This window comes from Salmo trutta, chromosome 14 (genome assembly GCF_901001165.1).
Source record: "Salmo trutta chromosome 14, fSalTru1.1, whole genome shotgun sequence".
Taxonomy (NCBI): Eukaryota; Metazoa; Chordata; class Actinopteri; order Salmoniformes; family Salmonidae; genus Salmo; species Salmo trutta.
Window position 1 is genome coordinate 74,974,944 of NC_042970.1, and position 26,420 is coordinate 75,001,363.

Sequence of the window (26,420 nt, forward strand, 5' to 3'; positions counted from 1 at the left end):
GACTCGTGTTAAATCAGAGAACATTTGTGGTGGTAAAAAATGGACTTCAGCAATCTGATTTAACTTCCCCATTTTCATTCCAAATGTTAAGCCTGCTCATCGTGAATAGGCTTCAAATCTCCACGTGCTCGGATTACCGGGTGATAGGTCAGCAGTAGTGCGTTCTGAAGGGCGCTCCTCCTCTAAAACCGCGACGGTTGGGGGTGTGTAGTGAGACATGACTGTCATGATGAAATCATGTGTGCGGTGTCACTGTTTGTACGCGTACTGTAGGATAGGGTTGCCTCTCACAAAGGGGAATTTAATCAATATAACTAACTGTATGTTCTATTCAAAAACACTGATCGGAAGGGTTGGAGTTTCTTCAACAGACGTTTGAATTCCATATCAGTATTGAATCACCTTGGCTGACCTATTGGCTATACCCTTGAAGCACTAGCAGACTGCCTCTTAAACCAAACATATGCTTATTCGTAGCGGCGACAAGCACAGGACAAGGAGCACATTGCAGTAGCAGTACCGAGATCTCTTCACCGAACCGGAGACGTAGGCTACGTAGCACTGAGCAGCTGACTTGGAAAAACAGGCGCTATAATTTTCCCAACGTGGCTGCGTCAAGAGAACTCGACCAAAAAGGGGATCGATTTAAAGACCACCACGGTATTTGGAGTCGACACATTGTAGGCTATCACACCACTCTCGACTTGTTTGAAGATAACCCACTTATTTTTCCTTCGCAACACTGAAGTTCTCGGCTTTCACATGATGTACACTATTACTAGAGGTCCCAGTAAACTTGTTACACAGCGCAGGACAGGTGAGCATCAGTTATGTAATTATTGTTTCTCTTCAGTTCAATTATGTATTGCCTATATTATTGATATAATCGATAGTAGCATTCGAATCATGTCAATAAAGCAGTAGTACACTTTTCAAAACCTATATAATGAGCACGGAACTGTGTTTAATTGAACCTAGGCGATTAGATCTGTCGGATTTAAAAGTATATTTTAATGACAAACATGCATGTTGTGATCAGTGCCACCTTGCTATTCTATTTCCATTTCAGGTCCCACGCAGCAAATTGAGAATAAAACCAACGACTTGAAGCTCAAACCGACCCCCTGGTTATCCTCAAAGTAAGTTGCCATATTGCATTTATCATAATCATATGAAGAAGCGCGAGCAAACCAGTCAGCTGAAGAATCCATGGTACGTGTGTGGCGTATAGTGGAATAAACATGATCATGTAACGTTGATTCCACTATCATTTTTGTAGTACGTCACGATTCACGGAAATTCATCTTAGAACGTTCGTAATCCTGTATGTTTACTGAAATATAGTATCGACACACCGATAAATGACATTGTATCGTTGAAGTGTGATTGCAACGTTTTCTAAATTGTTTGGAAACGGTCTGACCTTGCGAGGTTAGCTGACAGGCTTGCTGGCTAGCAGCGCGTGCTAACTTTGGCCATTTGTTTACTGTCCAAACGCAGTAGAGAAACATTAACATTTGTGAACAGCCATTCGAGCGTGGGGAATCGGTAGGTGGTTACATTGTAGAACTATGAGCAACATGCCCTAAGAACGTAGCATGCGTTCAAAGTGAAATATGCCTCGCGCGCTCTGCAAGGGCACACAACTTTAGCAATGGTGCATTTGGTTGAGTAAGCAAGCTTTTTTTCCTGTCATTGGCTACATACGTTGGTATATTTTTAATACAGGATAAAATGCATTCATACAATGTAGTTTTTAATGCACGCGTGTTACATAATAGCACAGTCATTCAGTCGTTTCCTGGGAATCACTCCACAGACTTTTATAATCCGTCTGCTGTTGTCTCCGTAGCAACATCATTGTGTAAGGAAGTAGGTTCAGAGGATTCCCACCAAACCTTACATTTCTATGGTAGCGGAGTGGGCATGACATGCGATGTGGGAGAAGAGAATTCCTGAATATTCTAGACCAGGGCTCTTCAACCCTGTTCCTGGAGAGAAACCCTCCTGTAGGTTTTCACTCCAACCCCAGTTGTAATCAACCAGCTAATTATTAGAATCAGGTGCGCTAGATTAAGGTTGGAGCAAAAACCTAAAGGACAGTAGCACTCCAGGAACAGGGTTAGAGAGCTCTGTTCCAGACAGCCACTGAACCTCTAGGCTAGATATCCAATTTACTTTGCATCAGGATATGTACTTATCTATGCAGTGCAGTTGGGACAGCGGTCAGTTGTGAGTGAACGCATCAATGTCCTCTGTTTTTAGTGTATGCAGTATGACGGACGGACTGACTGGTTTAAACAGGTGTGATGTGAGAATGTATGTGTATCATTTTAATGGAAGGTGATGCCAAAGAAAAAACGTCCATCCTGGATGGACAATAGTTTTATTCTATAAAAAAATAAAGTCCTTTTGGGTTTTATGCAAAAAGTATAATCTAGTGCCCAGCATATACATTTCTGAAGCAAGACCAGCTTTCCAGAGGCGTAACACAATACGATTTCACACAGTTACTTTCTATCTGTCTAGTTCTCCAACCCCTAAGATAGTGTTTAATCGCCTGAACGGGAAGAGATACCACACTGCAGCCTCACAGAAGGAAGACACCACATCTGAAGGCTTCACCCCGGCCCATGAAGAGAATGTCCGATTTGTGTACGAAGGTGAGACGCATTGACTACTAGACAGATGAGACATTACCCATTTTTCTCATGCATAGAGCCATGGACACTCACTCAAACAGTATAAGGCTCTCATCCTGACAGTATAAGGAGTATTGTAGACTCTCAAATATGCAATTTGAAGGTTATTATTGAGCCTATAGTAAGTCATTTTATGCATATGTAACCGATGTGAAATGGCTAGTTAGTTAGCGGTGGTGTGCACTAATAGCGTTTCAATCAGTGACGTCACTCGCTCTGAGACTTGAAGTAGGGTTACCCCTTGCAACGGGCCTTTTGTGGCGCGATGGGTAACGATGCTTCGGTGGGTGTCAGTTGTTGTGTGCAAGGGTCCCTGGTTCGAGCCCGGGTTGGGGCGAATAGAGGGACGGAACCTACACTGTTACACATACACATTCCAGTTTACATCAGTTGAGTGGAAGGCCATTATAGTTGAACATGTTGACCAGCAGCACTGAGTCAGTGTTAACTCAAGGCTACATCTGACACTGCCACTCTATCCACAATACCAGTAATGTTTATCTGGGAGAGAATCACTGCATTCAAGGACTAGACTGCATTTACATTTACATTTTAGTCATTTAGCAGACGCTCTTATCCAGAGCAGTGAATGCCTACATTTATCCAGTAGTGAATGCATACATTTCATTAAAAAGTGTTTTTTCCCCCGTACTGGTCCCCCGTGGGAATTGAACCCACAACCCTGGCGTTGCAAACACCATGCTCTACCAACTGAGCCACACGGGACCAATGCATGAGGAGAATAGACACTAAAGCAAACAGGGGGTGTGAAAATATATATCTATATATGAGAGAGCGAGAACTACATGGAGTTTAAGCCTACACTCGAAAGCAAACGGAGGATAAAAGATGGCTACAAGAATCCACTGAGTTTAAATGATTTAATCAAGTGCCAAAATCTAGGCATACTTTCTGACAGAGTTTGGGTATAGTTTGTTAAAGATCCTCAATAGTTATAGTTTATAGTTTGTTAAAGATCCTCAAACCATAGAGAAGGTAAATGGTTGATAGAAATACTTGAGCGCTTTATTGAAGCAGTCAAGTAGAAAAGTGGAGACATTGTTTCTGACAGTTTGGGCTAGTTTGTTCTATACTTTCAGCCTGCTCTGATGAAGACGGGTGACTTGTAGCAGAATGGAATGGTCTCAGCATGACCTGTTCTGTTCTTGGAGCACTGCTCAATGACAATGATCAGAAGGAAGTTCTGGGAATATCCCGTTTGTTTTTATAAAACATCTTAGAGCACAGCTCTACTCATTTACAGAAAGCCTTGGACTCCGTTGCCAATGCAAACCACTATATTGTAGTGCATGAAATAGTCAAGTCCAGTCAGTGTGTTTATAAAGTGATATCGGTTGTCAATTAAACTATGAAAACACTACCAAGTAATTTAAGGTGAAAGCTCCTTTACACTTCTTATAAAACAGTGAGCTTGGTTTATTTTGGTACATTTACATTCAAATGCTTTTCACAGAAATGTATACAGTCAACACAGTGTATTTGAAAGTGTAAGGGGTGTGTTGAAACACACAACCTCCAGTCTTATCTCAACTCCTCCTAGTAGTGTGGCTGATGCAATGTACTGTAGTCTGTCCTGGTCCACTCGAGGACACATGGTTGGCTGTTTCATTTGAATTTGGAGCACAAGCAACGTTACACCTCTAGAGGAACAGTTTATTTAAAATTAAAACACTTCCATTGGGCATTTATATGAGGAAAACAACGAACCATCAGCTTCCTATCCGCGGGAAGTTGTTGTGCGACGGGTGCTGCAGCACCCCACGATACTGTAATATCGCAATAGATGGATTCTTAATCACCCCAAACATTTTCCTGCGGTCATGCCCAGTTGGTTTTATGTAGTCATAGGCTGCGTGTATTATACAACTACCTAGGAACTGCAGCATAACACATGGAAAAAATTATTTGCTGTAACGTGTATCTTCAGTGTGTGTATTAATGCCTCTGTATATTCTCTCCGCTCTGCAGCATGGCAGGAAATAGAGCAGCAGCTGGCAGGAGAAGGCAGTGTGGAGCCTGCTGCTGTATGTGGCCAGGGGCCCGTGCAGTACGCAGAGAAGACCCCCAGTACCACAACGAAGAGTGAGTATCTATAGGCCTTATTCACTAGCCGCCATTGTTGTTTAATCAGCCTCCATCTTGCTCTACTGAAGATGTGTAACAATGAGATACATGCGAGAGGCTGTACACTAGTCTACTTCCTATCTCATTACATCCAATTATGTGATGCCAGGACCTGTATTCATAAAGCCTCAGAGTAAGAGTGCTGATCAAGGATCAGGTCCCCTGTCCATACAATCTTATTATGATCTGAAAGACGAACTGATCCTAGATCAGCACGCCTACTCATGCTCCACTTTGTCACGGTCTTAACCCTCCATTTTGGTGTATTTCTGTCTAGCCCTATAAACGTCTGTCTCAGTACTGTCTACAGAAACACAGCAGGCTAAGCGATTCTTGGCTCCATCTTATCTGCAGCTAGATAGAGAGGTCATAAGGCAAGCTTTTGTTTTAATGTTTAACTCTCTGGTCTCTGAACAACTATCAGTCTCTCACCTTGGATAAACTGGCACTCCTCCTGGTTGCTGATTCCACACAAAAACCTGTCCAGTCCTGTTCACTCTGTAGGTCATTGGACAGTTACTTAACAGTAGATGGACAGTACTGTAGTGTTTGAAGTTAGAGAGAAAGAGTGAAGCGTTTGAAGCACAAATTTAATATCTCAATAAGCAAAAATCTCACCAATACTGGTTCCTTCCTTTGCACACACTATTGCCTCTCCTTCTCTCCATGCAGACTTGTGCTCAGGATGTGTAGACTTGTGAGATTCAGACAGAGGTACCATCATAGTAATGTTCTCTCATTAGCACCTATTCCCTGTCCCCTTACAGACTTTGTGCCTATAGACCTGGAGGAGTGGTGGGCCCAGCGCTTCCTGGCCAACATCGCTAACCTGTCGTGACAGGAAGAGGAGAAGCTAACTGGTGTGGAAGCCACATGGGCCAAGCTGTGATCAGAAGGGGTGGAGAGAGGACATTCTGGTTCTGAAGCTACAGTTTAGTGGGCTTCCTGTATTTTGTACCCAGTATTTTGGGTTCAAAGGAATACTGATATCTGCACTGTGCTAGGGGAGTGTGTGACACGCACACATTGCTGTACCCCTGAATGGTCCTGAAGCTATGAACTTTGACCTTTTAGACTGAACGCTCCACCTCCAAGGAAAATGCTGTTCCTGATTGGCTAATCAACCAGAAGAACTAATTCATGAAGAGTATCTGTGATTTTTCTTCTGCTTGTGTTTTCTTTTGAACAAGTACCTCCCTGCCCCAACATGAGTTGTGCTCAGATTGAATGAAGTCTATTTCTTGGCTGGTCTTTGGAGAAAAAGAACAACAGTAAAATATTTTTCATGATTTTGCTTTGTGCTGGAGTTATTCCTGGGTAATCCAGGGGTTTTGAATGTTAACTATTTTGGCTTGTGGACAGCATAGTTCAATAACTCAGTGAAAACAGCATAGTCCAGACTAGTATAGCATGCTGTAAAGATAGGACTTGACACTAGGAAGAGAACAAACATTACTTAATTATAGTAGTCCAACATTCAACCAATATAAACAGGAAACAGTTCAACATCCAACTAGAACTCAGAATGGTAGTAACGCGTTACAGCTTTAACTGCCACTGATTTAGTTTAGACTCAATTATTTCCAGCAAATCCTTTCAAAATCCACCTTTGCCTCCACAAAGGTAACTTCAATCTGCCATTTTAGCTGCCCCTCTCCCTCTCCTCCCTCCAGCCCTGGTCGCCCACTTCCCTTTTCTCTTTCTTCCTCCCCTCAGTCCAGGCTTGGCTGTGGTAAACGTAATGCACTGGGAATCCAGGTAGTCTAGTAGCTTGGCGGCCCCCAGCCGGATACCCGCGGCCTTGAGTCTGGCCTGGAGGTCTGACAGGACCAGGGGCTGGTAGTGGAGGATCTGCCCGTAGAGGTCAGGGTCTGACTGGATGAAACGACGGACAGCGACGAGGTTGTCCTGGAGCTTGGAGGCAGACTGCGAGGCAGTAATGTCGTCGTTATCCGAGTCGTCAGAGAGGCACTGCTCTGGATTAGACCTGGAGAATAGATTGGGGGGGGGAGATGAACAGAGGAGTGTCAATGTCAGTACATTTGACTTTGAATTTAGCAGTCAAAGTATTCTAGACAAATACATACATGAACAACACCTGTTAAAAACACTCCCAGTGCTAACCTCTCAGAGTCTTCACTGGGTGCTGTGGAGGACGTATTGGATCCCTGAGAGGCAGAGAGAGGCTCCATGTCCTCCTCCCTACCAGGCAGTTTCACCAGGGAGACGGTAGGTGCTGCTCTTCCACTAGGCTCGTTAAACCCCCCAGTCTGGGCACAGGACACTGGCTTTCTGGTGGGCTCCATGGAGGAGGTGGTGGGTGGGGGCCCGACGGCTCTGGGGCGACCCAGGGAAGGTGCCTCGTCCTCGGACTCTGAGCTGATGACCTGGTGGGTGTACTGGTGGATCTCCTTGAGCTTCAGGATCATCTGGCGCTTGGGTAAAGGACGCACACCGAATCTAGAGGGAGGACACAGAGCAGGATGGCAACAGACTTTTACTATATGAAGAGGGAGAGGGTAACAGAAAGAGAGATGGATGTAGAGAAGAGATGGGGGGAGGTATAGACAGACTACACTGACAACTGCCATACATTGTGCTCCTGTAATCTCACATATCATCAAATAACTATCAATGGAGGAAGAAGGACTGGGGACTAGACCAGGCTAGGAGTGATGGGGGAGTGACCTGACCACATGAATTAAATAACTAATATAAAAAGGCAGAGATATCAGAGACAGTTCTGAGGTGATGTGTTGGGGAGTCAGACCTGTTGAGCTTGTTCTTGAGGTCAGGTGTGTCCATGTCAGAGTAGCTGGGCATGGGGGTAATGGGGACCAGGGGGCCCTGCTGGCCTTTCCTACGGGGGGCCACTGTGGAGAGAGGGGTCAAAGGGTAGAGAAATAAGAAAAGATGTAACAAAACAGTGAATGTGTTTATTGCATTATATGGATCAGAATAACACGAATGGAAGACTGTTCAATATTTCAACAGTACGAAGTAATGAAGCTGGTTTTGAACCCGAGCTAGCTAGATTAAACATTAAGACCTCTATACAAGGGGGTATAACTGCTGAAAGTGTATTACCTGGAGTCTTGAGCTGGGCCACTCTCTGAGCCAGAGCTACAGGATTCACCCTCTGAGAGAGAGGAAGAGCCTCATCCTCTTCCTGCCCCCAGTCGTCCCAGATCTCAGCGTCCAGGAGGCTAGCGTTGATCTCTGGGTTGGCCTGGGGTGTAGTGGTGTTGGGTGGAGGTGGAGAGGGGGTGGAGTAAGAGTGGGTGGTGTAGGCTTTAGGACGAGGAGGAGAGGGGGTAAAAGTAGAGGATGGTCCTGCAATCTCTCCATCTCTCCGGCCCTGTCTTGGAGGACTAGCCCCACCGCCGCTGCTCTCTAGCCTCAGACTGAAGCACACTGCCTGGGATCGTTCTCCGTCCGTGTCCCCTCCTCCTGCGTTTAGGCCCCAGGAGTCATCAAAGGCCATGGGTGGCTCGTCCATCCCGAGGAAGCTCTGTTGAAAGCTGTTACTGGACCTCTCCATGTCTTCTCCTATCTCTTCCTCCTGCTCTTCCTCTTTCACTACACTCCTTTCCAGTTCCTCCATTTTCATCATCTCATCTGATTCCTCTCTCACCCCCCTCTCTTTATCTCCTGGGCTGTGGAAGTATTTAGATTCAGTGGATGGTCGGCGTTGTCCGGGGGAGCTGCTGTTCTCTCTCGGTTGGGTAAGGGACTCCTTATGTGGGGACGAGGAAGGGTCCGAGAGGGACAGGCCCAGAGACCCCAGTCCCCCTCTCTTCCATGGGCTCCCAGAGATACCCAGCCCACTCCCTCTCTGCCTTGTTCCGTTGTCCCCCTCCCCGTCTCTCAGAAGAGGGGAGGCCAGAGACGAAGCAGAGGGCTTGGGTAGATCTGAATAAAGGGGAGTGGAGCTTTTTGGCTGGGGGATGTTGTGGAGAGGGGTACCCTTGGTGGAGGGGTCTGGTATGACGGAGAGAGAGGGGGTCAGGCGGGGAAAGCAGGAGCGTTTTGGTTGGGACTTGGAGGGGACTGTGAATCCAGGGGAGCGGGCAGCACAGTCAGACCCGACTGAACCACTGTTGTATTTCTGGGAAGAGCGGTCGTCATGGTCGAGACCCAAGCTGGAGTGCCGAAGCCCTCTGCTGTCTGATTTCTGCCTAGAAATAGAGGACTCTGTCTGGGCAGAATGTGTAGAAACCCTGGGTGGGTTGGAGGTGGTGGAGGTCTGGCGGCTAGGCCTGAAAGGGAGGGTGGGAGAGGAGAAAACTGACGCTGCAGAAGAGGAGGAAGAAGAGTTGGCCTTAGGAAAGAGCTGAGTGCGACGCATGCTACTAAAGGTCTGGGTAGAGCTAGAGCTGGTCCTCCTGGACGGCAGGGGCGGAGTGGCCGGGATGAGCCAAGACATCTCTGCAGAACAGTCCACAAGACTAGTAGAACCAGCAGAACCTGGTTTATAACTAGGAGGATCTGGATCTAGGCCTTGATCTGAAGGTGAGACAGAAGGATCCCTCACAGAACCACCAATAGTCTCTTTCTCATTCCAGCTGGATTTCTTAGGTTCTGTGTCTGATTGGGTTATCGAGGTGGGTTTCTTGGGTTCTGTGTTGGATTGAGTTGTGATTCGGGTGTAGCCTTGGTGGTTCTGGGAGAGACGAGTAGGGGGTGGTGGAGAGGGGCTGGTAGGTCCTAGATCCCCTACCTCCATCTCTTCACTAGAGTCAGACAGAACTATAAGCTCAGGTTCTTCTTTGGTACTGTGAGGAGGAGAGACGGGTACAGAAATACTATACGGACCATGACTCTCTCTCTTTAAGTCCTCTGGACTAGACGGTACCTTCTCTTGGAGTAACTCCTTACACACAGGAACTTTCCCTCCTCCCACCACTCTCTCCATCCTAACTCGTGCCCTGGTGTCAGTCACTTCCCCTGGGGACAAACCAGGAACAGGTAGGGCGGATACACCAGGGACCAGAGGAGGACTGATGGAGAGGTCAATGATTTCAATGGCTGAGTACTGGAGGGTAGGGATCGCTGTCTGTCTCATACCCCCATCGACCCTCACCCTTGTGGGCTGGGAGCGGGAGGATGGTGGGGAGGTGAGTTCTGGCTGTCTTGTACCCTCCACTACCATGGTCCTGGGGGGCTGGGAGGGTTTCTGGATAGCCCTGGGGGGTTGGGACTGGCAGGATGGTTGTGTTGGTGGGGAGGTGTGGGGCTCCTCCTGCGTCTCATAGACCCCCCAAGAGTCAGAGAAGAGGCGGCTGCAGCTACGGTCCAGACTAGCGTTTAGTTCTTGATCGTCATGGGGGCTGGAGTGGAGGCTTTTTGTCGTTGATACCTCTCCAACACTTCTTGAGCTTGTGACGTTTGATTCAAATTGTTTTGTTCTGTCTGACTCCATGGTGGCTGTTCTGGAACATTCTAGATCTTTACCTTCTGATTTGTTGAGATCAGTTTTTATCCTATTTGGATTCCCCTGGTCTGTGTCGATGTCACCAATAGCTATGTCTGCCTCTAAACTGGGAGGTTTTGTTTGAGGGGAAGTCATGCATGTTAATTCACCCTTATCTGAGTGTTCAGCCAATGAGTGAGCTTGGATTGGAGCCTCCTGCTCTTCTTCTGTCTCTGTGAAAAATGTCACTCCCTCCTCCTCCTCCTCCTCCGATTCTTCCTTTTCGCTCTCTTTCCCTTCTTCCCTCTTTCTCTGAGTGGCAGCAAACTCATATATCTCCTCCATCTCTTCTTCGTTCACCCTTTCTTCGTTCGTCTCTCCGTCTTCTATCGTCACGCCATCCCCTCGCCCCTCCTCCATCGCAATCCCTCCTTCCTCTCCTCTGTCCTCATCTTCCTCAACCTCTTCTTCATTCCACATGGAGCGGAGGAGCTCCATGAAGACCTGGTCTTGGTGCTCCTCCTCTCCCCCAGATTGGTGCTCCTGGGCTGGGTAGTCTCCCCACTGATCCCCCTGTCCCTCTACCCCTCTGTGGAGGTCTGTCTGAGCTGGGTAGAGCTGGCACAGCTGCTGCAGCTCCTCCAGGTTGAACCTGATGAGGAGAAAACAGAGAGAAAGAGAAAGGAGTTTTGTAGAAAGAGAGAGACAGAAAGAAAGAAAGAGACAGAAAGCAAGAGGGATAAAGAACAGTATGTTTTTTGGTTAATTCTAACTCACCCTTTACCTGAGAATTATGTAATGCATTCTGTTACTAAGAAGTCACATCACTTAAACACCAGTTGAGTCAGACTTTACCTGGCTGCCAGCTCCTGAACGTGTGGCAGCAGGGTGTGTGTGAGGGGGCAGTGGGCTGTGTAGAGGTACTGGAGTAGGGTATACACCGCCTGGCCTGGTACCTCACCCAACAACACCCTCTGGGCTGAGGGCATGCCGTCCTCCTGCACCCCGAATCCACTGTCATGGACCTGGGAGAGAGAGAGGGATGGAATGAGAGATAGAAAACAAATCAAATTCAACTGGAAATATTAATGGTTTCAAATGAGAACCATACAAGCAAATATAACGAGGCAAAATCCACACGTGCACTCACCATCTGCGCCAGCAGGGGGCATCGAGCATACAGCATGAATGAATGGGTGAAGTACACCTCCCCACTGTCCACCTGTAGCTGGACATCACTGAACTGGGGGTTGTTCACCATACTGGTCAGGTCTGAGGCCAGCCTGGACAGCGCCACCTATGGGTCAGAGACAGACAATGGCTAACAGCACAGAGCAATGATCAGGCAACAAGTGTCCAACACCGTTATGATGCGATGGTGATTATATTAGCCCAGGTGTGACCAACCCTCTTTCTGGAGAGCTACTGGGTGTGTGTAGGGTTTTGCTCCAACCCTACTAACACACTGGACTCAGCTAATCAAGGTCCAGTTATGAAAACGTATACAATAGAGTAGATGACTTCTAAAAAAAGGTCCCTTACTGATTTCTGGTTGTTCCTGTTGGTATCTCTGCTTTGAGGAAGAGATCTCATCTGATGGCTTTCAGTGGTTCTAATGCTCTCTGGGATGAAGCCACTGAGACACAGGTCAGGGGGTTCGTCTGTGCTCTCAGGAACAAAGCCACTTAGGTGGAAGTCTGTAGCAGTGTTCTCTTTGTCTGAGGGACCGAGGGAAGACAAACAACGTTAGAGGTACAGTAGGTTTGACTTTCAGGTATGCTAGCTACTTTCAGGGATGCTTGTTAGGGATGCTGTGTGTGTGTGTGTTAATCTGCATGTCTGTGAGCGTGTATATAGACACCGTCGGGGGTGTGAAGACATAACTTGAATCGACGAAATGAATGTTACTGTGTGAATTACATTGTCATGTTTGGATTGATTCAAGAGTTCATAAAGAGCTGCGAATGTTGATATGTTTCATTGTTCTGTAAGTGCTATGGATTCATTGTTACAGAGTTACTGTGTTATTCTGTCTGTTGGACGGCGGTCAGTTCAAAGAGGGAGCGACCAGATGTGAGCTCTTATCATTCAGATAAGGGAGGTTCTGGACTTCGTGAGTTATTTTAATGAACTTTGTTTTGGCCGAACAAAGTGGCGTTAATTAGACGAGGGGAGATACTGAGATCTGGAGCTCAGGGGAGAATAAAAGATGGGTGGAAACTTTGTTCATGGAGTCATTGGAAACCAATCTCCTGGTGTAGCTTTCTGTTACACCATAGTGGGTCTTTTACACATTTACGTATTTTACGTATTTTGTATCTTTTGACATGTACCATTTCATAATTGTATTCTAATTGCACAAGTGTAATAAATTGGATTACTTTCAGATAGATAAGTTGTCATATTTCTGAGTAATATTCCTTGAATTATTATTAGATGCATGGTCTAATGGTAAATGTCATTCATACTACACACAAGAGATATGCTTGGCCTCTAACTGTGCAGCTCTGAGCTAAGGTTAAATCAATCATTTTATGCTAGGACATTGATCGCAAGATATGAGCTGTCTCTCAGCCTCTGAATAACTCCAGAAGGGTTATCTTGGACACATGTAACTTATAGTATTCTGAGTGGTGATGCAAGGCTCGCTACCTTGACTAGATCCATGGGATACGCTTTTCGACCTATAGCATTCACATGGTAATGGAGTCAGATTGAAGACTATGATATGGTTGTATTACTCCTACACTAACTCCAGTCCTGCTCAGTCGGTTGGATGTCCACTCTTTTACATGTCAATGTCTTTGTGTTTTGTGCACATTCTTCCCCCTGTGTGTTTCCTGTATATAACAGTTCTCCCAGGCGTAGCTCTCACCTCTGGCAGGTCCTGGGGTAGAATAGCCCCACTGTGTGAGGGTCATTCCCTCATCAGCCAGCTCCATCAGGTCACACAGAGTCTGGCTGCCCACTGGAAGGTGCCCTGTCCCTGGGGTGGAAGGGAGCGAAGAGGGGGCTGCCTGGGTGGAGGAGACTGGTTGTTGGGAGGAGGGGATCGGTTGCTTGGTCATAGAGACGCCTTCTGTTATGGAAAGGTTGGTGGAGGATACAGGCATGGCCTTGGTGGGACAGACCATATCCGTCTGGAAGAAGACAAATTGAGTGAAATAAATTAAAGTGTGAATGAAAAGACTATGAATCAAGATACACGCATACTTTTAACGCAAATCAGAGTATTAGAAGCAAAGATGTGAAAGTATGAGTAACACACGCACACGGGCTCTCACCTTTACCGACACCCAAGGCTGTATAAACTCTCTGAGCTCTGGGGTGTAGAACTCAGAGATGACCTTCGGCCCTCCGTCCCGCAACGCACTCTTCTGCCAGAGGGGGCCAGCACCAGTGCTGCAGGAGGGCAGGGAGCTGGGGCAGCGTGTGGGGGTGGGCGGCGAGGGGCCGCGGGTACGGAGGAGGAGGCCAGCCACGCGCTCCTGTAGACGCCTCAGGGCTGTCTCCGAGTCCTGGACCAGGAGGAGGGGAGGGGGGCGAGGGGGTGCACCCCTTTTCCTCTTGCCACGCCCCTTACCTGGGGGGGGTCAAGAGAAAAGGACTCGGCTATGATATTAATCATATAATATAAACACCATCAAAATGTTTATACATGTATAGTTTCATATCAATGCATTTAGTATAGTTTGCTCCTGATTTACATAATAAAGGTAAATTGTTTTTTCGTCACAGCAAATGCATCCTTATAATCATAGCATAATGAATTGCCTAAACAATATGTAGGTTCAGTCAAGATAGTGACTTACTCGTCTTACTTGGTTCAGCTCTCCACTTCAATGGTGACAGAGAAATGTGAGGGAGGAGGGCTGGGAGCTGCTGACCACCTCTCTCCATCTCCCTCTGTAACTCTCTCTGCATCTCCCGCTCCATCTCTTTCTCCTGCTCCAGGAGGGAGTGGGACAGGGCCATGGCCACCATGGTGTCTTCGTCCAGGCCACGGGGCTTCTTTCTGGGCTTCTTCCTGCCCGGGAGGCTGGGGTCTGTGGAGCCTTTACGCTTGGAACCTCCGGCCTGTTGACTGGGGGAGAGGAGAGGGCTATTCACGGGTGGAATAGAATAGTTTATTGTCCTCCAGCATTTGAACAACGCAGTGTTTCTCCTACATTCTTTCTCTAGGTGGGACAGAAAGGCCCCAAAAGCATCATACAGGGGCGGTTCAGTAGGGCACAACGTTAGCTCTATCAAGTACACTTCTATCTGCAATGTTCAGCATGTTGCACCCTCCTGAACACGACTCAATGCTTCTAACATCAAAGTGATCAATTTAATGTACAGTAATAGCAGTCAAGTTGTTTGGGTTGGTTGATGGTTCAAAGGGGCGGGACCAATCAGGCCAGGGTGACTCACTGTTGGTTGGCGGTGCTGTCAGTCAGTCCCTCTGCAACTTGTCTCTGTACAGCCTGCAGCAGCACGGCAGGAGCCACGCCCATCGTGGAGGAGCAACGCTTCAGGTGGGCCGCGCGACTCTTCTGGGACTTGAACCGTTTACCACAGATGGGGCATTCTGGGACGATGGGAGCGGGAGGAGGGGCGGGGGCAGCACTGTCCTCACTCTCGTCTAGACACCTGGATAGGGGGACATGGGGTGTCCCAATAAAGTAAACTGGTTTATTTTCCTTGTCTCCTTTCCTTCATCTGCACTGATCTGAAAACACTGGATTGTTGAAGGCTAAACATCAGAAGCCACAAGAGGACTTGATTTCACCTATCCAGTTCCTCAAGATCAGGAAAGGAAACGAGGCAGTATCTTCTTTGGAGTCATTGACTGTTCCAGTAACAGACAGAATCTGGAGTTAGATGGGTCTTTGGAGTCATTGACTGTTCCATTAACAGACAGAATCTGGAGTTAGATGGGTCTTTGGAGTCATTGACTGTTCCATTAACAGACAGAATCTGGAGTTAGATGGGTCTTTGGAGTCATTGACTGTTCTAGTAACAGACAGAATCTGGAGTTAGATGGGTGAGAGAGCAAGTGTCTGTGTGTGTGTCCAGCTCCAGTCGTCCCTACCTGTTGATGTGTTGGGTGCGTCCTGTGGGGCTCATGGCAGACAGGTCTTTCTGGCAGAGCTGACAGAAGAACAGGCCTCCCTGCTCCAGGTCCACTGCACTACCCTGGGCCACAGCCTGGGCCTCCCTGTCCAGCTCCTCCTGTAGACGCAGGGCCAGGGCCTCATCCGAGTCATCCACCTGGGGGTCCAGTGATAGGGGAGTGGATGCGGAGGTGGATGGAACTGAACAGGGAGGGCAGAGGTGGAGAGAAAGGTAACTAGCATGCCATTGAGTGTACACACAAATGAATGCAAATACACACCATAGAGTGTGAGACACAGTGATGGATCTCACCTTCATTATCTGGCAGTGGATGGGGAGCAGCACTGTCACTTTCACTCCCTGTTGCTGCAGGCTGATTCCTCTCACCATGCACCAGCTTCTGTGGATTGACTCTCTTGAACTGCTGCATCCTGTGTAGCACTTTCTCCTTCACCCCCATCCCCCTATCCTCAGGTCGAGACCCAGCAGCATCCACAGCCACTGATGACCCATTCTCTCCTACACCAAGTTCAATACCTCCATTGACCACTGCTTGTTTAGATTCGTCTGTATTGGAGGGAAGTCGGTTTGGTTCATCACAAGTGGTAGAGATTGAGGAAACGTGTTCAGAGTTGTTACCCAAAGCTCCCTTTGAACTTGAGCCAACATCTTTCTTCTTCCTCCTAGTCGTCACCCTTTTGGTGGGTATGTCTTTCGCAGTGTCCTGGGACGAGGGCTCTGCAACACTTCTCTTCTCGGTTTCGCCTGCTTTTCTGCGGACTCGTTTGAGCAACTTAGAGCAGAGGTCCACGAAGTCTTGATCGGAGTCGTCCATTGTATTTGACTGTTAGTGGTCTGCTTCTTGCGCCACTAGATAGCTACTATCAAAACAATCAACACATCTAGCTAACGTTAGCCTCTCGGACTGAGAGCCATGGAGGTTAATGCTGCTAGCTTGCTAAAAATGTGAGGTGGCATTTGTGAAATATCCTCTCTTCAGCATAAATATTCTGCATAATTTAGGAATGAATGTGCCATTACTGCATGAAAATTGAACAGTTGCATCTATAACAGTGAAAACATGTATTACGAGCTAAATTTGCTTATTATTCAAAATACTCAAATTCGACTTCATACTTCCTGTCACGTGACAACAGGCTTGACGTCTACCCAGGTCATGTGACAGGGTAGATTCATGCGTTACAAGACCCCTTTATTAAAGTACTAAATAATTTACATTTTGAAAATATTACCAGTAGAATAGCAATTAGCTTTAAACTGATGTATAAGTGACCATATATATTTTTTGAGGCTTGATGGCTATATAATTTGATCCAACAATAAAATATTCTAAAATCCACAGCTTCTCCCCTAAAATCATGGTAACAGTCATTTGCAACAGCTTTGTGTGTAATGTTTTTTTTAAAGTAACCTTTATTTAACTAGGCAAGTCAGTTAAGAACACATTATTATTTACAATGACGGCCAAACCCAGATGACGCTGGGCCAATTGTGCGCCGCCCTACGGGACTCCCAATCACAGCCAGTTGTGATACAGCCTGGATACGAACCAGGGTGTCTGTAGTTACGCCTCAAGCACTGAGATGCAGTGCCTTAGATCGCTGCGCCACTCGGGAGCCCGTTTAACCTGAAATTTGCATGGCTTCTTGAGAGATTATTGAATTAAGCCTACATACTCACTTTACCTGTTCTCATTCTGAGACTGCCCTTATACTCACTTTTCCACTCATTTTCTAAAACATGCTCACAACCTCATCCTAGTTCAAGTGTGCTATCAAAATTGCAGGGAAAACAATCCCACAAACCACTATGAGACAGAAGTATAACTCCAAGTGTTTTCTGTTTCACAGTTTATTTAACAATATGGTATATAAGTAAGAAATGAGTCTAACCAGTTTATACAGTGATTTCATTCGCTCTTCCTTATATTTATAGTATTTTTGCTTAATAACAACTTGCATGATTTACAATATGGAGCTAGGAGAACATAACCCACCCCAAGTTTTATTCAAGTTTGTGTTTTTGAGAGAGGGGAATGAGGATGGAGGGTTGATAGACAGCTGGACTATTTATTTATTTATCTCTTTTCAAAACAAACAAGCAGTGAACACCCATTCCCCCTTAGGATAGGAGTCCTTCTGTCCCCCATTCCCCCTCAGGATAAGAGTCGGTTGTCTGTTCTCTTTATATACTTAACTTTACACAACAAATTATGACAAACTTTTTAAATGACAGAACCACAATTTTCTACATCCGCAAGTCAAGACAGATTCCGGTTTCCAGGCTAGTGAGATTTTGTCGTGTGTGTGTTTTGAGAGTTTGGCATTCCGTGTATGTGTGTGTCAAGTGTTTCTGCATACATGCCAGTGTATTACAAACTGCCATAGTCCATTTCCTATTTCAATACAAATGGATAGTTCTCCTCGAACACACACACACACACGTCACAAAGAGGAAAAAGAGTCCCTCCCTCTCAAATGCAGGTGGATCTATAAAAATGGTACAACACTTTAGATTACAATTGCCAGGGCTACATCTGGAATGGCTCCCTATTCCTTATATAGTGCACTACACTATATTGGGAATAGGGAGACATTTTCTGGATGTATGTCCCAGGAATGAGAAGAGCTTGAGAATAGAAAAGAAACCTATCCCGATTCCCAGACAAAAATATTTTACAGTTTCAACACAAAACAAAAAAATGCTTTACTTAAAAAAAAAAAAAGAAATACAAAAAAAAGTACAAAATTAAAAGTATGAATACTATAATGCAATTGTTTTGTACATTTTCTTTAAAAAAGAAAAAGGCATGACATCATACCAAATACCAAACAAATAAAACAAAGTCTGAGCACATTTTGGTCTCAACCAAAAAAATATATATTCTTTGTGATTTAAACGTCTTTTAAACAGCAATTTGCAAAATCCCGACTCATTAGGAAGAAAAAACACCAGTTTTAGGAAACATCAACATTCCCCTATAAGTGTTGGCATTTTTCATTTTATCCCATTTTCTCTCTTTTTACATCTCTTGAAACTTTGTACATGTCAGTAAAAAAAAATTGGAAAAAAAAGATTTTTCATTAAGAACAAAGCATCAAAAAGGGGACGGGCCCAGAGTCCGAGTACATCAGTGGAGGATGGGGAGAGTGTGGTTTGTTTCTGGATGCATCCCAAATGGCACCCTATTCCCTACATAGTGCACTAACTTTGAGCAGGGCCCTAGTGCACTAATTGGGAATAGGGTGTCACCTATTTGGGACACAGCCCAAGTCTCCTGTTTAATGCTACAATCCCTCCACAAACTTCTCCAGCGTATCTCCTGTTGTATCCCCTCCCGTGCCCAAGTCATTCTTCAACCCTCTGGCGGGCGTGCTCATCTGCGATAGCATAGCGCTCTGCTCCGCCAAGTGTCCCTGGTCCATGGAGCCAGGCATGGGGCCCCCCAAGCCCGGGTGGGGCGACCCCGGGTGGGATGAGGGCTGAACCTGGGGCGAAGGGCTGGAATGTGGGGGTTGTTGCGAGGGCGGGCACGGGGATTGTACAGGTGCAGGGGACCGGTTGGAGAGGGCATTAGCCATGGGGGACTGGCCAGTGAGGTGAGCTCCAGGCTGGGGCTGGCTGGCCAGCAGGTGGGCCTGGGGACTCATGGTGGGGCTAGGCAGGACCGGGGAGCCGCCCATCTGCTGCTTTAGGATGGCATGTTGGTTAGAGATACCCTGCTGTTGTTGCTGGAGCATCCGCTGGTGCAAGAGGTTCTGGGTGGTGGAGATGGGGTCCATGCCCAGGCCAGATTGACCCATCTGGGCCATGGGAGGGAGCTGGCCCTGGGCATGCATGGTTAGCTGCTGCATGCGGAGCTGAGAGTAGCTGGCCGTCTGGCCTTGGGTCTGGGGAGGGAACGGACCTGGATGGGCCTGCTGCTGTTGCTGCTGCTGCTGTTGCTGCTGCTGCTGCCGAAGGAGCTGTCTCCGGTAGAGCTCCTGTATCTGGGCAGCGTTGGGTTGGGGGTTGTGTCCAGGGTTCATGAGTTGCCCCTGGGCGGTGGGTTGTTGAGGCTGCTGAGGGGGCATCCCGGGCCTCTGGCCCCCCCCGGCCCCAGCCTGCATCGCCGGCTGGGCTCCCAACATCCCTGGCTGCTGTTGTTGCAGGGGGTTGCTGGCGTGGTACTTGGCCGTTCTCTGTTTGATGAATGCCGCCATGAGCTGGGGGTTGGACTTCAGGATGTTGAGGACCTGCTGCTGCTGCTGGGGTGAGCTGGGGGACTTGAGGGTCATCAGGAGGTCCTGGAGGGCATTGGGGGCGATGGCCCCGGATCTCTGGGATGGTGTCTGGAGTCTGGGACCTCCCGTCTGGGGGACTAGCATCCTCTGAGCTTGTTGCTGAGGAGACATCATAGGTCTCTGTTGCATCGGTATCCCCTGCTGGGGTTGACCCACCTGAGGAGGGACTCCAACTCCTGGTTGTCCAGGCTGAGCTCCCGCTATGGCTCCCCCAGCGCTGGGCCACTGACCAGGGGCTATGGGCTGCTGCATGCCCTGGGGCCCTCTGGGTCCCACCATTTGACCCCCAACCACTAGCATGGGTCCAGCCATGCGTTGCTGCTGCTGGGGGTGAGGCTGGGGGTTCTGCTGGTGCAGTGGCAGGCCGTTCATGTTGACCCGGTAGTTCTGCTGGTTCTGCTGCTGCGCCTGGGCCACCATCTCAATGTGCTGCGCCATCTTGACCGCAGCGAGAGGGGGTCGTTGTTGAGAAGGTTGTTGAGGTTGAGGGGGTGGCTGAGGTTGGGGAGGTTGAAGGGGGAGAGGTGACTGCTGCTGGTGTAAAGGAGACGCTTGAGGTCCCCCCTTGCCCTGGGAAGCTGGCGTTAGGGGATGACCGTTGCGAGGAGGGAACACTGGTGACATACCTGCAGCGTTTGGGGTCTGTGGCTGGTTCGAAAGCGGTTGTTGGGGGGTTTGGGGTGTGTTTGGCTGGGGGTGTGAGGGGGTGGTGTTGGGAGTTGTAGTGGGGGCCTGAGGAGGGGACGGTAAGCTCTGGGGCATTGCTCTTCCCTGCATGGTGGCCATTCTTCTCCTCATCATCTGAGCCTGCTGTAAGCGGTGCTGGAGCTGCTGCTGCCTAAGCTTGTGCTTGATGTTAAGACAGAACGGTACAGGACACTTGTTCTCCTGACAGTGCTTGGCATGGTAGCAGCACAGAGCGATGAGCTGCTTGCACACGGGGCAACCACCGTTGGTCTTCCTCTTGCAACCTAAAATAGATAAGATATGTTATTGTCAATCGTCAAGGATACATCTAAGTGTATCCCCCCAGTTTTGGGGTTAAGTGCCTTGCTCAAGGGCACAACGGCAGAACACTGATGCCAGCAACCAATTTCATTACCTTTGGTGTGCTGCACCACGCGCTTCATCTTCTGGCAGGACGGCAGGCTGCAGTTGGCGTTGCGACACTGGCAGGCGTGAACCAGGGACTGGATGCAACGCTGGATGCTGAGACGGCGTGACTCCTGGGGGCTCTTAGAGGCCTCGCCGGCGCCGCCCGCTCCATTGCCGTCGTCGTCCAGCCCCAGGCCCCACTTGACCATCTGGTGCTCGTGGCCCTTGGCGGCGTAGCAGTTGATACACAGATCAAAGTCCTGAGAGGAGAGAGGTGGGGGTTAATACATGCATAGGCAGATGTAACTGACAGAGAGCACAGCTATTGCCTGCTTGCTCTTTAGGGTCTAGGCCGGGTTACTGTAAAGCACTTTGACAACCGGCTTCATAAAATTCATTTGATTGATTGGGACACAGGAACATGGTATAAATCTCCAAAGACGGTGAGTATGTATGCGCACGTGTGTGTGTGTGTCTTACCTCACAGACGGTACAGTGCCAGCGTGTCTCCACGTGGTGTTTACACTCGTTGCAGGTGTAGACGAAGCGGTCCTGACCCTGGTTGTGCAGCTCCACCAACATGCACATGGTGCTCCACTTACACCTTATGGGAACAAATGGTAGGAATTCATCAACCAATGGTCCTCTATAGCAGGGGTTTTCAAACCTCTCCTCAAGGACCCCCAGTCGTTCCATGTATTTGATCTATTCCACAGCTAGCACACCTGATTCAACTTGTCAACTAACCAGCCTTGAATAGGTGAATCAGGTGAATTAGTTCTGGGCTACAACTAAATTGTGAAACATCTGGTGGTCCCTGAGGAGAGGTTAGAAACCATTGGCCTACAGAACGCTCTACCTTACCGCCTGAGCCACTCCATCCATCAAGCAATTTTAAAACTGTCTTAAAAATACCAAAACTCACTTTAACAGACTCTCCTGTGAAGGCCTTTCAGCATCTACCATTGTTGCTTTAGCTGGCTTGATTCTTACTGAATGTTTCCTTTTTGAGACATTTAGGACACTTAACAGAGGCTCTTATCCAGAGCGCCTTAGTCAGTGCATTCAACTTAAGTCAACAGTCATAATTGTTCAATTCTAACGTAGAATTTAAGAGGTAGAACTTTGAGATTCCTCCATTATGAAAAGCGCTATACAAATCAAATATATTATCATTACCTCCTGAGAGAGCTGAACTCCCAGTGCTTGTCCCGGGCCAAGGTGAGGAAGGCGTCGCGGCCGTCCATCAGGTCACAGTTCAGCAGGGGGTCAGGGTCCATGATGGGGGGCAACATGTTGGCCATCTGGGCCGAGTGCAGGTGGATCACAAAGAACACCTGGAGGGAAAGAGGAAAGAAATACTCTTGAGAGAAGAGAGCATCACTCAATTCCTGATTGTTTGCCATTGGGTTTGGGTCAGGCCAATAATATCCCAGCTCAGAGATAATAGAAGAGAACCTACAAATGGCACCATTCTAAGAAACAACTCCATAAAACAGTTAAAGCCATTGAAAGACGACATGCATTTCAAAGCAAGCGTGGTGACGTCATCATACCTCTTTGTGTTTGTCGAGGCTGGCGTAGAGCTTCTGGGACAGGTCATTGGCTACATTCGGCATGCCAGGCTTCTTCTTATTGGTTCGGCTCACACTGCCCTTGTTCTTATTGGTCTTCTTGCTGTTCTTCTTCTTGGCGTTCTTCGTGTCCCCCGGCGTGCCCTGAGGGGAAGAGAAGAGGGAAGAGTTAGAAAAATATGGCAAATTAACAAATGTTTACACACAGGACAGTGAGGGCACAAACATTCACCACATGCATGTTATGCATTCGACTAATAAATTATTTCACATTAATAAAAACATTTTAAGACAAATTTGACTAGACAGGTAGGAGTTATGTATTCATGTAGGTAGGTTAGCTATTAATAATGATGTCTCTAGTACTATCATCGGTCTACCCTATGACTCATCTCTCCTCCTCCCACCTCAGGTGTGTCGGAGCAGGCTACGTTCTCCTCCTTCTTCCTTTCTTCCGCCTCCTGTTCCAGCTCCTTGATGCTCTCCTCCAGCACGTTGGGCCAGAAGTCCCCCTCGAAGTAGGGCATCTCGTTGGCCCCCGTCAGACAGTCCTCTGTCGCCTGCTTGAAGATGTCCTGGAGAAAAACATAGAAGATTACTTTAAATGTCCAATGGACACAAATGTTCAACTAATATGAGTCTTCTGCTTGGCTGGTTGTTGCTGTTCTAGCCCTATTAATACATTCAGAAACCTCAAAACACTTTAGAGGTGGAAGGCTTGGTTGGCCCGTTTGAAGAGAAGACAACTTTCCCAAGGCTGGGGACTCAACTGTACCAAGTCTACAAGATAGGCCTGAAAGGCTTTAGCCATTGAGAGGCCTACCTTGAAGTCGTGGATGATCCTCTCCACGAAAGCAGTATCCAGCATCTTCTTGTACCACTCCTGCAGCCTCTTGGGCTTGGGGGATCTAACTTTAACCCTTAATCCTTACCTTAATCCTAACTATAATCTTATTCCAAAATCACCTTGAAGTCATGAAGGATCCTCTCAGCGAAGGCCTTCTCCAGCATCTTCCTGTACCACTCCTGCAGCCTCTTGGGCTTGGGGATCTTCTGGTCGGCAGGGTGGCAGTGGAAGATGTAGTCGTCCCCCTCGCTGGGGGGGCACGCCCAGATGTGACCCTGAGAGTAGCTGAGGGGGAGAAGAGACAACGGTTGGCTGTTTTGGTAGGGAGACATATTTAATGCAAGTGGGGAGTTGCCTCCATCAAGTAAAGTGGTTTACTTGAGAAAACTGCAATATGAATGCATTTCATTGTACTATTAATTAAGACCTACCCGAGTTTCTTTACATACTCCAGGTAGCCAATAAGGATCTCATGATAGACGGCTGTCCTTAGCAGTCGAGGTTTGAAGAAGTGAATACTGTCCAGGTAAGATATGTAAACCCGTCTGTGGAGGAAGGGAGACACAGGAATAAACAAATGTCATCGGTTAGTCAGTCATTTCCATTACGTCATCAATTACTTCAACAACACATTTATAAAATGTATACATTTATTTATGTATGTAACTTGTTACTACTGAATCAAGGGTCTACCAACATCACATTCCGTGTACCCCATTACAGGTACTATGGACCAGCCCCATGTAGGGGGTACTGGTACTCCGGACCAGCCCCATGTAGGGGGTACAGGTACAGGTGCTGACCTGGTGTTGGGGAAGGAGCAGTCCGAGCCGTACTCCTGAACGTGCATCCCGAAGAAACACACATCCACGCCGTCGATCTCCTCAAAGGCGAAAAGCGCTTTGGTTCTGTAGGGGAAGGTCTCAGACATCTCACCGGTGTCCACAAACCTGACCAGAAAAAAACAGAAAGACAGACGTCTGTCTACATCGCACATTAACCACGTGTCAAAGAGGCCAAACTGAATGGGCGGCAGGTAGCCTAGCAGTTAAGAGCATTGGGCCAGTAAACAAAAGATCGATGTGCCCTTGAGCAAGGCGCTTAACCCTAATTTGCTCCTGTAAGTCACTCTGGATAAGAGCGTCTGCTAAATATGAACTGACCATTGAAGGCAGTAACAGGGAGTGTTGCATTCTGCTCAAACATGCAGGTTCAACAACATGGAATTTAAGAGATGAATATATGATCATTAGGTTTTATGTGGTGTATTCTTATCTCCTGGGCTCTCTGCAAAGCCAAAGTCAAACAAGGGTGCCGACCACACTGTTTACTGGCAACAATAAAACAGGAGCGTGGACAAATATTTGGTGTATTGACTATGTTGAGGTACAGACAAGACTTCCTTACATGCTGTGAAAGTGCCTGCGCAACTAAAGTAGTGCAATAAATGTGTATACCGTCAGTACTTTAAAATGTTAGGTAGTGCACTACACGTGCGTGTCCACTCCTTTGTCTCTACCTGGATTTCATGCCAGGTTTGACCTCTGTAGTTTTGTCAGAGCTGGCCACCACTCGTACGTACACCTCCCCTGCCTCAGGGTGGTTCTGCCTCTTCAGATACTTATTCACCCGGTCCTCCATGTACATGCCCAACCGCGTCGTCTGCAACCCTACACACACGGAGAGAGATTGGTCCAAAAAGGTCACAAACCAAGCCTTCATTCAGCAGGACATGTTTTATGTATGAATAAATGTGCAGACAGAGTCTAATTTAGCTTAATGCCATGTGCATGGAAAGGTCAAACACGCTCTCTGGTACTACAAATACCAGAGGCAAAACTGAAAATGTGTGGGTGAAAGAGAGAGCTACTGCAGGTAATTGGAGAAAGCCAGTGATGTCATAAGTCCATGACATTTACCATATGGAAGTGGTTTGTCATAAAGAGAAAGGCTTCTGTAAAGCTTGAATAACTAGCCTATTAAACAGATGTTCAAAAAGATTTGGGCATTTTGTTTTTATATTGCATGACGAATTGGCTAAGTATTCCAATACTCTTAATGGGGAAATCAGCTGTTGATACATCAAATTATGACCTTGAAGGATTGATACAGTGTGTACACATTGATTATTGAAAAATATAACTTATAAATGGCTCATGAGCTCAGTTCAACCATCGTACCCCATCAGAACCCAAAATAAGCTGTTTTACTCCCATGTTTGAAAACAAAGTAAATGTAACCAAACACTATATAGCCTATAATAAAACTACATTTTGATACCACAGATGGTCAGTCCTTGCATCCACAGCTTGCTCTATGAATTTGGAAGCAGTTACATTTCTCCAGCCCCATCACTCAGCTTTGTACCGAAACAGGGATAATGCTTTGTTATTGTTTCAACTGCGGATTGCCACTTTAAGATGGGGCTTAAGGCCAGGGAATGGACAAGAGGATGTACGTTTTGCAGAAAACTTGTTGTCTTTCCGTGTTTTCCCACTCTTCTTCAAACAGTTGTCACAAATGAATCTGCAGAGTGAGAGAAAGAAAAAGAGTCATTCATGTAACTGGTATCGAATAGAACTTCTTCCCACCATTTTGTGACAATGTCAGAGGTTAAGCTGGATGTTTACCCGGATGGCCAGATGACGTCATAGTGTAGAACACATATCTGATGCATCTTCCGTCCGCAATCTTTACAGTCAACAAACCTGGTGACAAAAACACCACATCTTGGTTTACTACAGAAACCCATTAACAGCTATACCCGTTATGTCCCCCATTTAGGTCAACAGTTTCTCTACTTGTTTGTTTCAATTGTACTGTTCACGATATGTAAGAGTGCTGATTAGCTTGACTGCTAGAACAGGAAGCCATAGAGATCAACATTCACTTAATATTCCTCCAGTTCTTACGCACGTGCAAGCAGACCAATGCAAGTGCGCCTTTGTAGGAGGGGTTGGAACACAATACTCATATGTAGGCCATTATTCATTTATGTATTCATAATAAAAATATACTTTTCATTATAATAAACCTCAAATGTGTAAATAGAACGGAAATTAAAAGGTGAGCAAAAGTGGAGATCTATGAGTGGCTCTTATGTTGTCTATTGAAAATCAAGCACGTGGCCAAAGGTGTACATGTTGAAATGCTCCCCTAGGTGATATAAAACTAAACACCAGACGGCGCTTCAGAGCTGACCAGGAAGTCTTGTAGGGACATCTGCAGGAGCAGGCTGATATG

At 47.1% G+C, this 26,420-nt stretch overlaps 3 protein-coding genes across 9 annotated transcripts in view; 1 reads left to right on the top strand and 2 right to left on the bottom strand.

Annotated features, from left to right (window-relative positions):
- Positions 1 to 186: 186 nt before the first annotated feature.
- On the top strand, positions 187 to 6,136 carry LOC115147397 (MAPK regulated corepressor interacting protein 2). Of its 2 annotated transcripts, XM_029689626.1 has the most exons (5): positions 187 to 817; positions 1,070 to 1,139; positions 2,530 to 2,663; positions 4,692 to 4,805; positions 5,615 to 6,136. In XM_029689626.1, exons 1-5 carry the CDS (start codon positions 763 to 765, stop codon positions 5,683 to 5,685), a joined length of 444 nt encoding a protein of 147 aa, XP_029545486.1. In that variant the 5' UTR covers positions 187 to 762; the 3' UTR covers positions 5,686 to 6,136. The 2 variants fall into 2 exon arrangements, with proteins under 2 accessions (XP_029545486.1, XP_029545487.1); XM_029689627.1 differs by lacking the exons at positions 187 to 817; positions 1,070 to 1,139 and adding an exon at positions 2,094 to 2,304.
- On the bottom strand, positions 5,417 to 16,671 carry LOC115147396 (structure-specific endonuclease subunit SLX4). Of its 2 annotated transcripts, none has more exons than XM_029689625.1 (13): positions 15,670 to 16,671; positions 15,335 to 15,557; positions 14,674 to 14,892; positions 14,082 to 14,344; positions 13,545 to 13,843; positions 13,136 to 13,400; positions 11,803 to 11,978; positions 11,411 to 11,557; positions 11,116 to 11,285; positions 7,935 to 10,912; positions 7,618 to 7,720; positions 6,972 to 7,307; positions 5,417 to 6,834 (listed from the first exon to the last, which is right to left on the bottom strand). In XM_029689625.1, the coding sequence occupies exons 1-13, from the start codon at positions 16,190 to 16,192 to the stop codon at positions 6,477 to 6,479; spliced, it is 6,060 nt and encodes a 2,019-aa protein (XP_029545485.1). In that variant the 5' UTR covers positions 16,193 to 16,671; the 3' UTR covers positions 5,417 to 6,476. The 2 variants fall into 2 exon arrangements, with proteins under 2 accessions (XP_029545485.1, XP_029545484.1); XM_029689624.1 differs by having other exon boundaries at positions 14,073 to 14,344.
- A 528-nt stretch (positions 16,672 to 17,199) lies between these two features.
- The window catches only part of LOC115147398 (CREB-binding protein), a 65,843-nt gene continuing 56,622 nt past the window's right edge, over positions 17,200 to 26,420 (bottom strand). For 4 of the 5 annotated variants that reach the window (XM_029689631.1, XM_029689630.1, XM_029689628.1 and 1 more), the window contains 12 exons: positions 25,808 to 25,885; positions 25,636 to 25,703; positions 24,697 to 24,847; positions 23,981 to 24,127; positions 23,609 to 23,722; positions 23,297 to 23,462; positions 22,738 to 22,905; positions 22,313 to 22,474; positions 21,936 to 22,093; positions 21,237 to 21,360; positions 20,764 to 21,016; positions 17,200 to 20,632 (listed from right to left, as the gene is read on the bottom strand). In XM_029689631.1, the coding sequence (XP_029545491.1) occupies positions 18,666 to 20,632; positions 20,764 to 21,016; positions 21,237 to 21,360; positions 21,936 to 22,093; positions 22,313 to 22,474; positions 22,738 to 22,905; positions 23,297 to 23,462; positions 23,609 to 23,722; positions 23,981 to 24,127; positions 24,697 to 24,847; positions 25,636 to 25,703; positions 25,808 to 25,885 (3,556 nt within the window). In that variant the 3' untranslated portion in view covers positions 17,200 to 18,665. The remainder of the gene's footprint in view (positions 20,633 to 20,763; positions 21,017 to 21,236; positions 21,361 to 21,935; positions 22,094 to 22,312; positions 22,475 to 22,737; positions 22,906 to 23,296; positions 23,463 to 23,608; positions 23,723 to 23,980; positions 24,128 to 24,696; positions 24,848 to 25,635; positions 25,704 to 25,807; positions 25,886 to 26,420) is intronic. The other variant, XM_029689629.1, reaches the window with a different exon arrangement.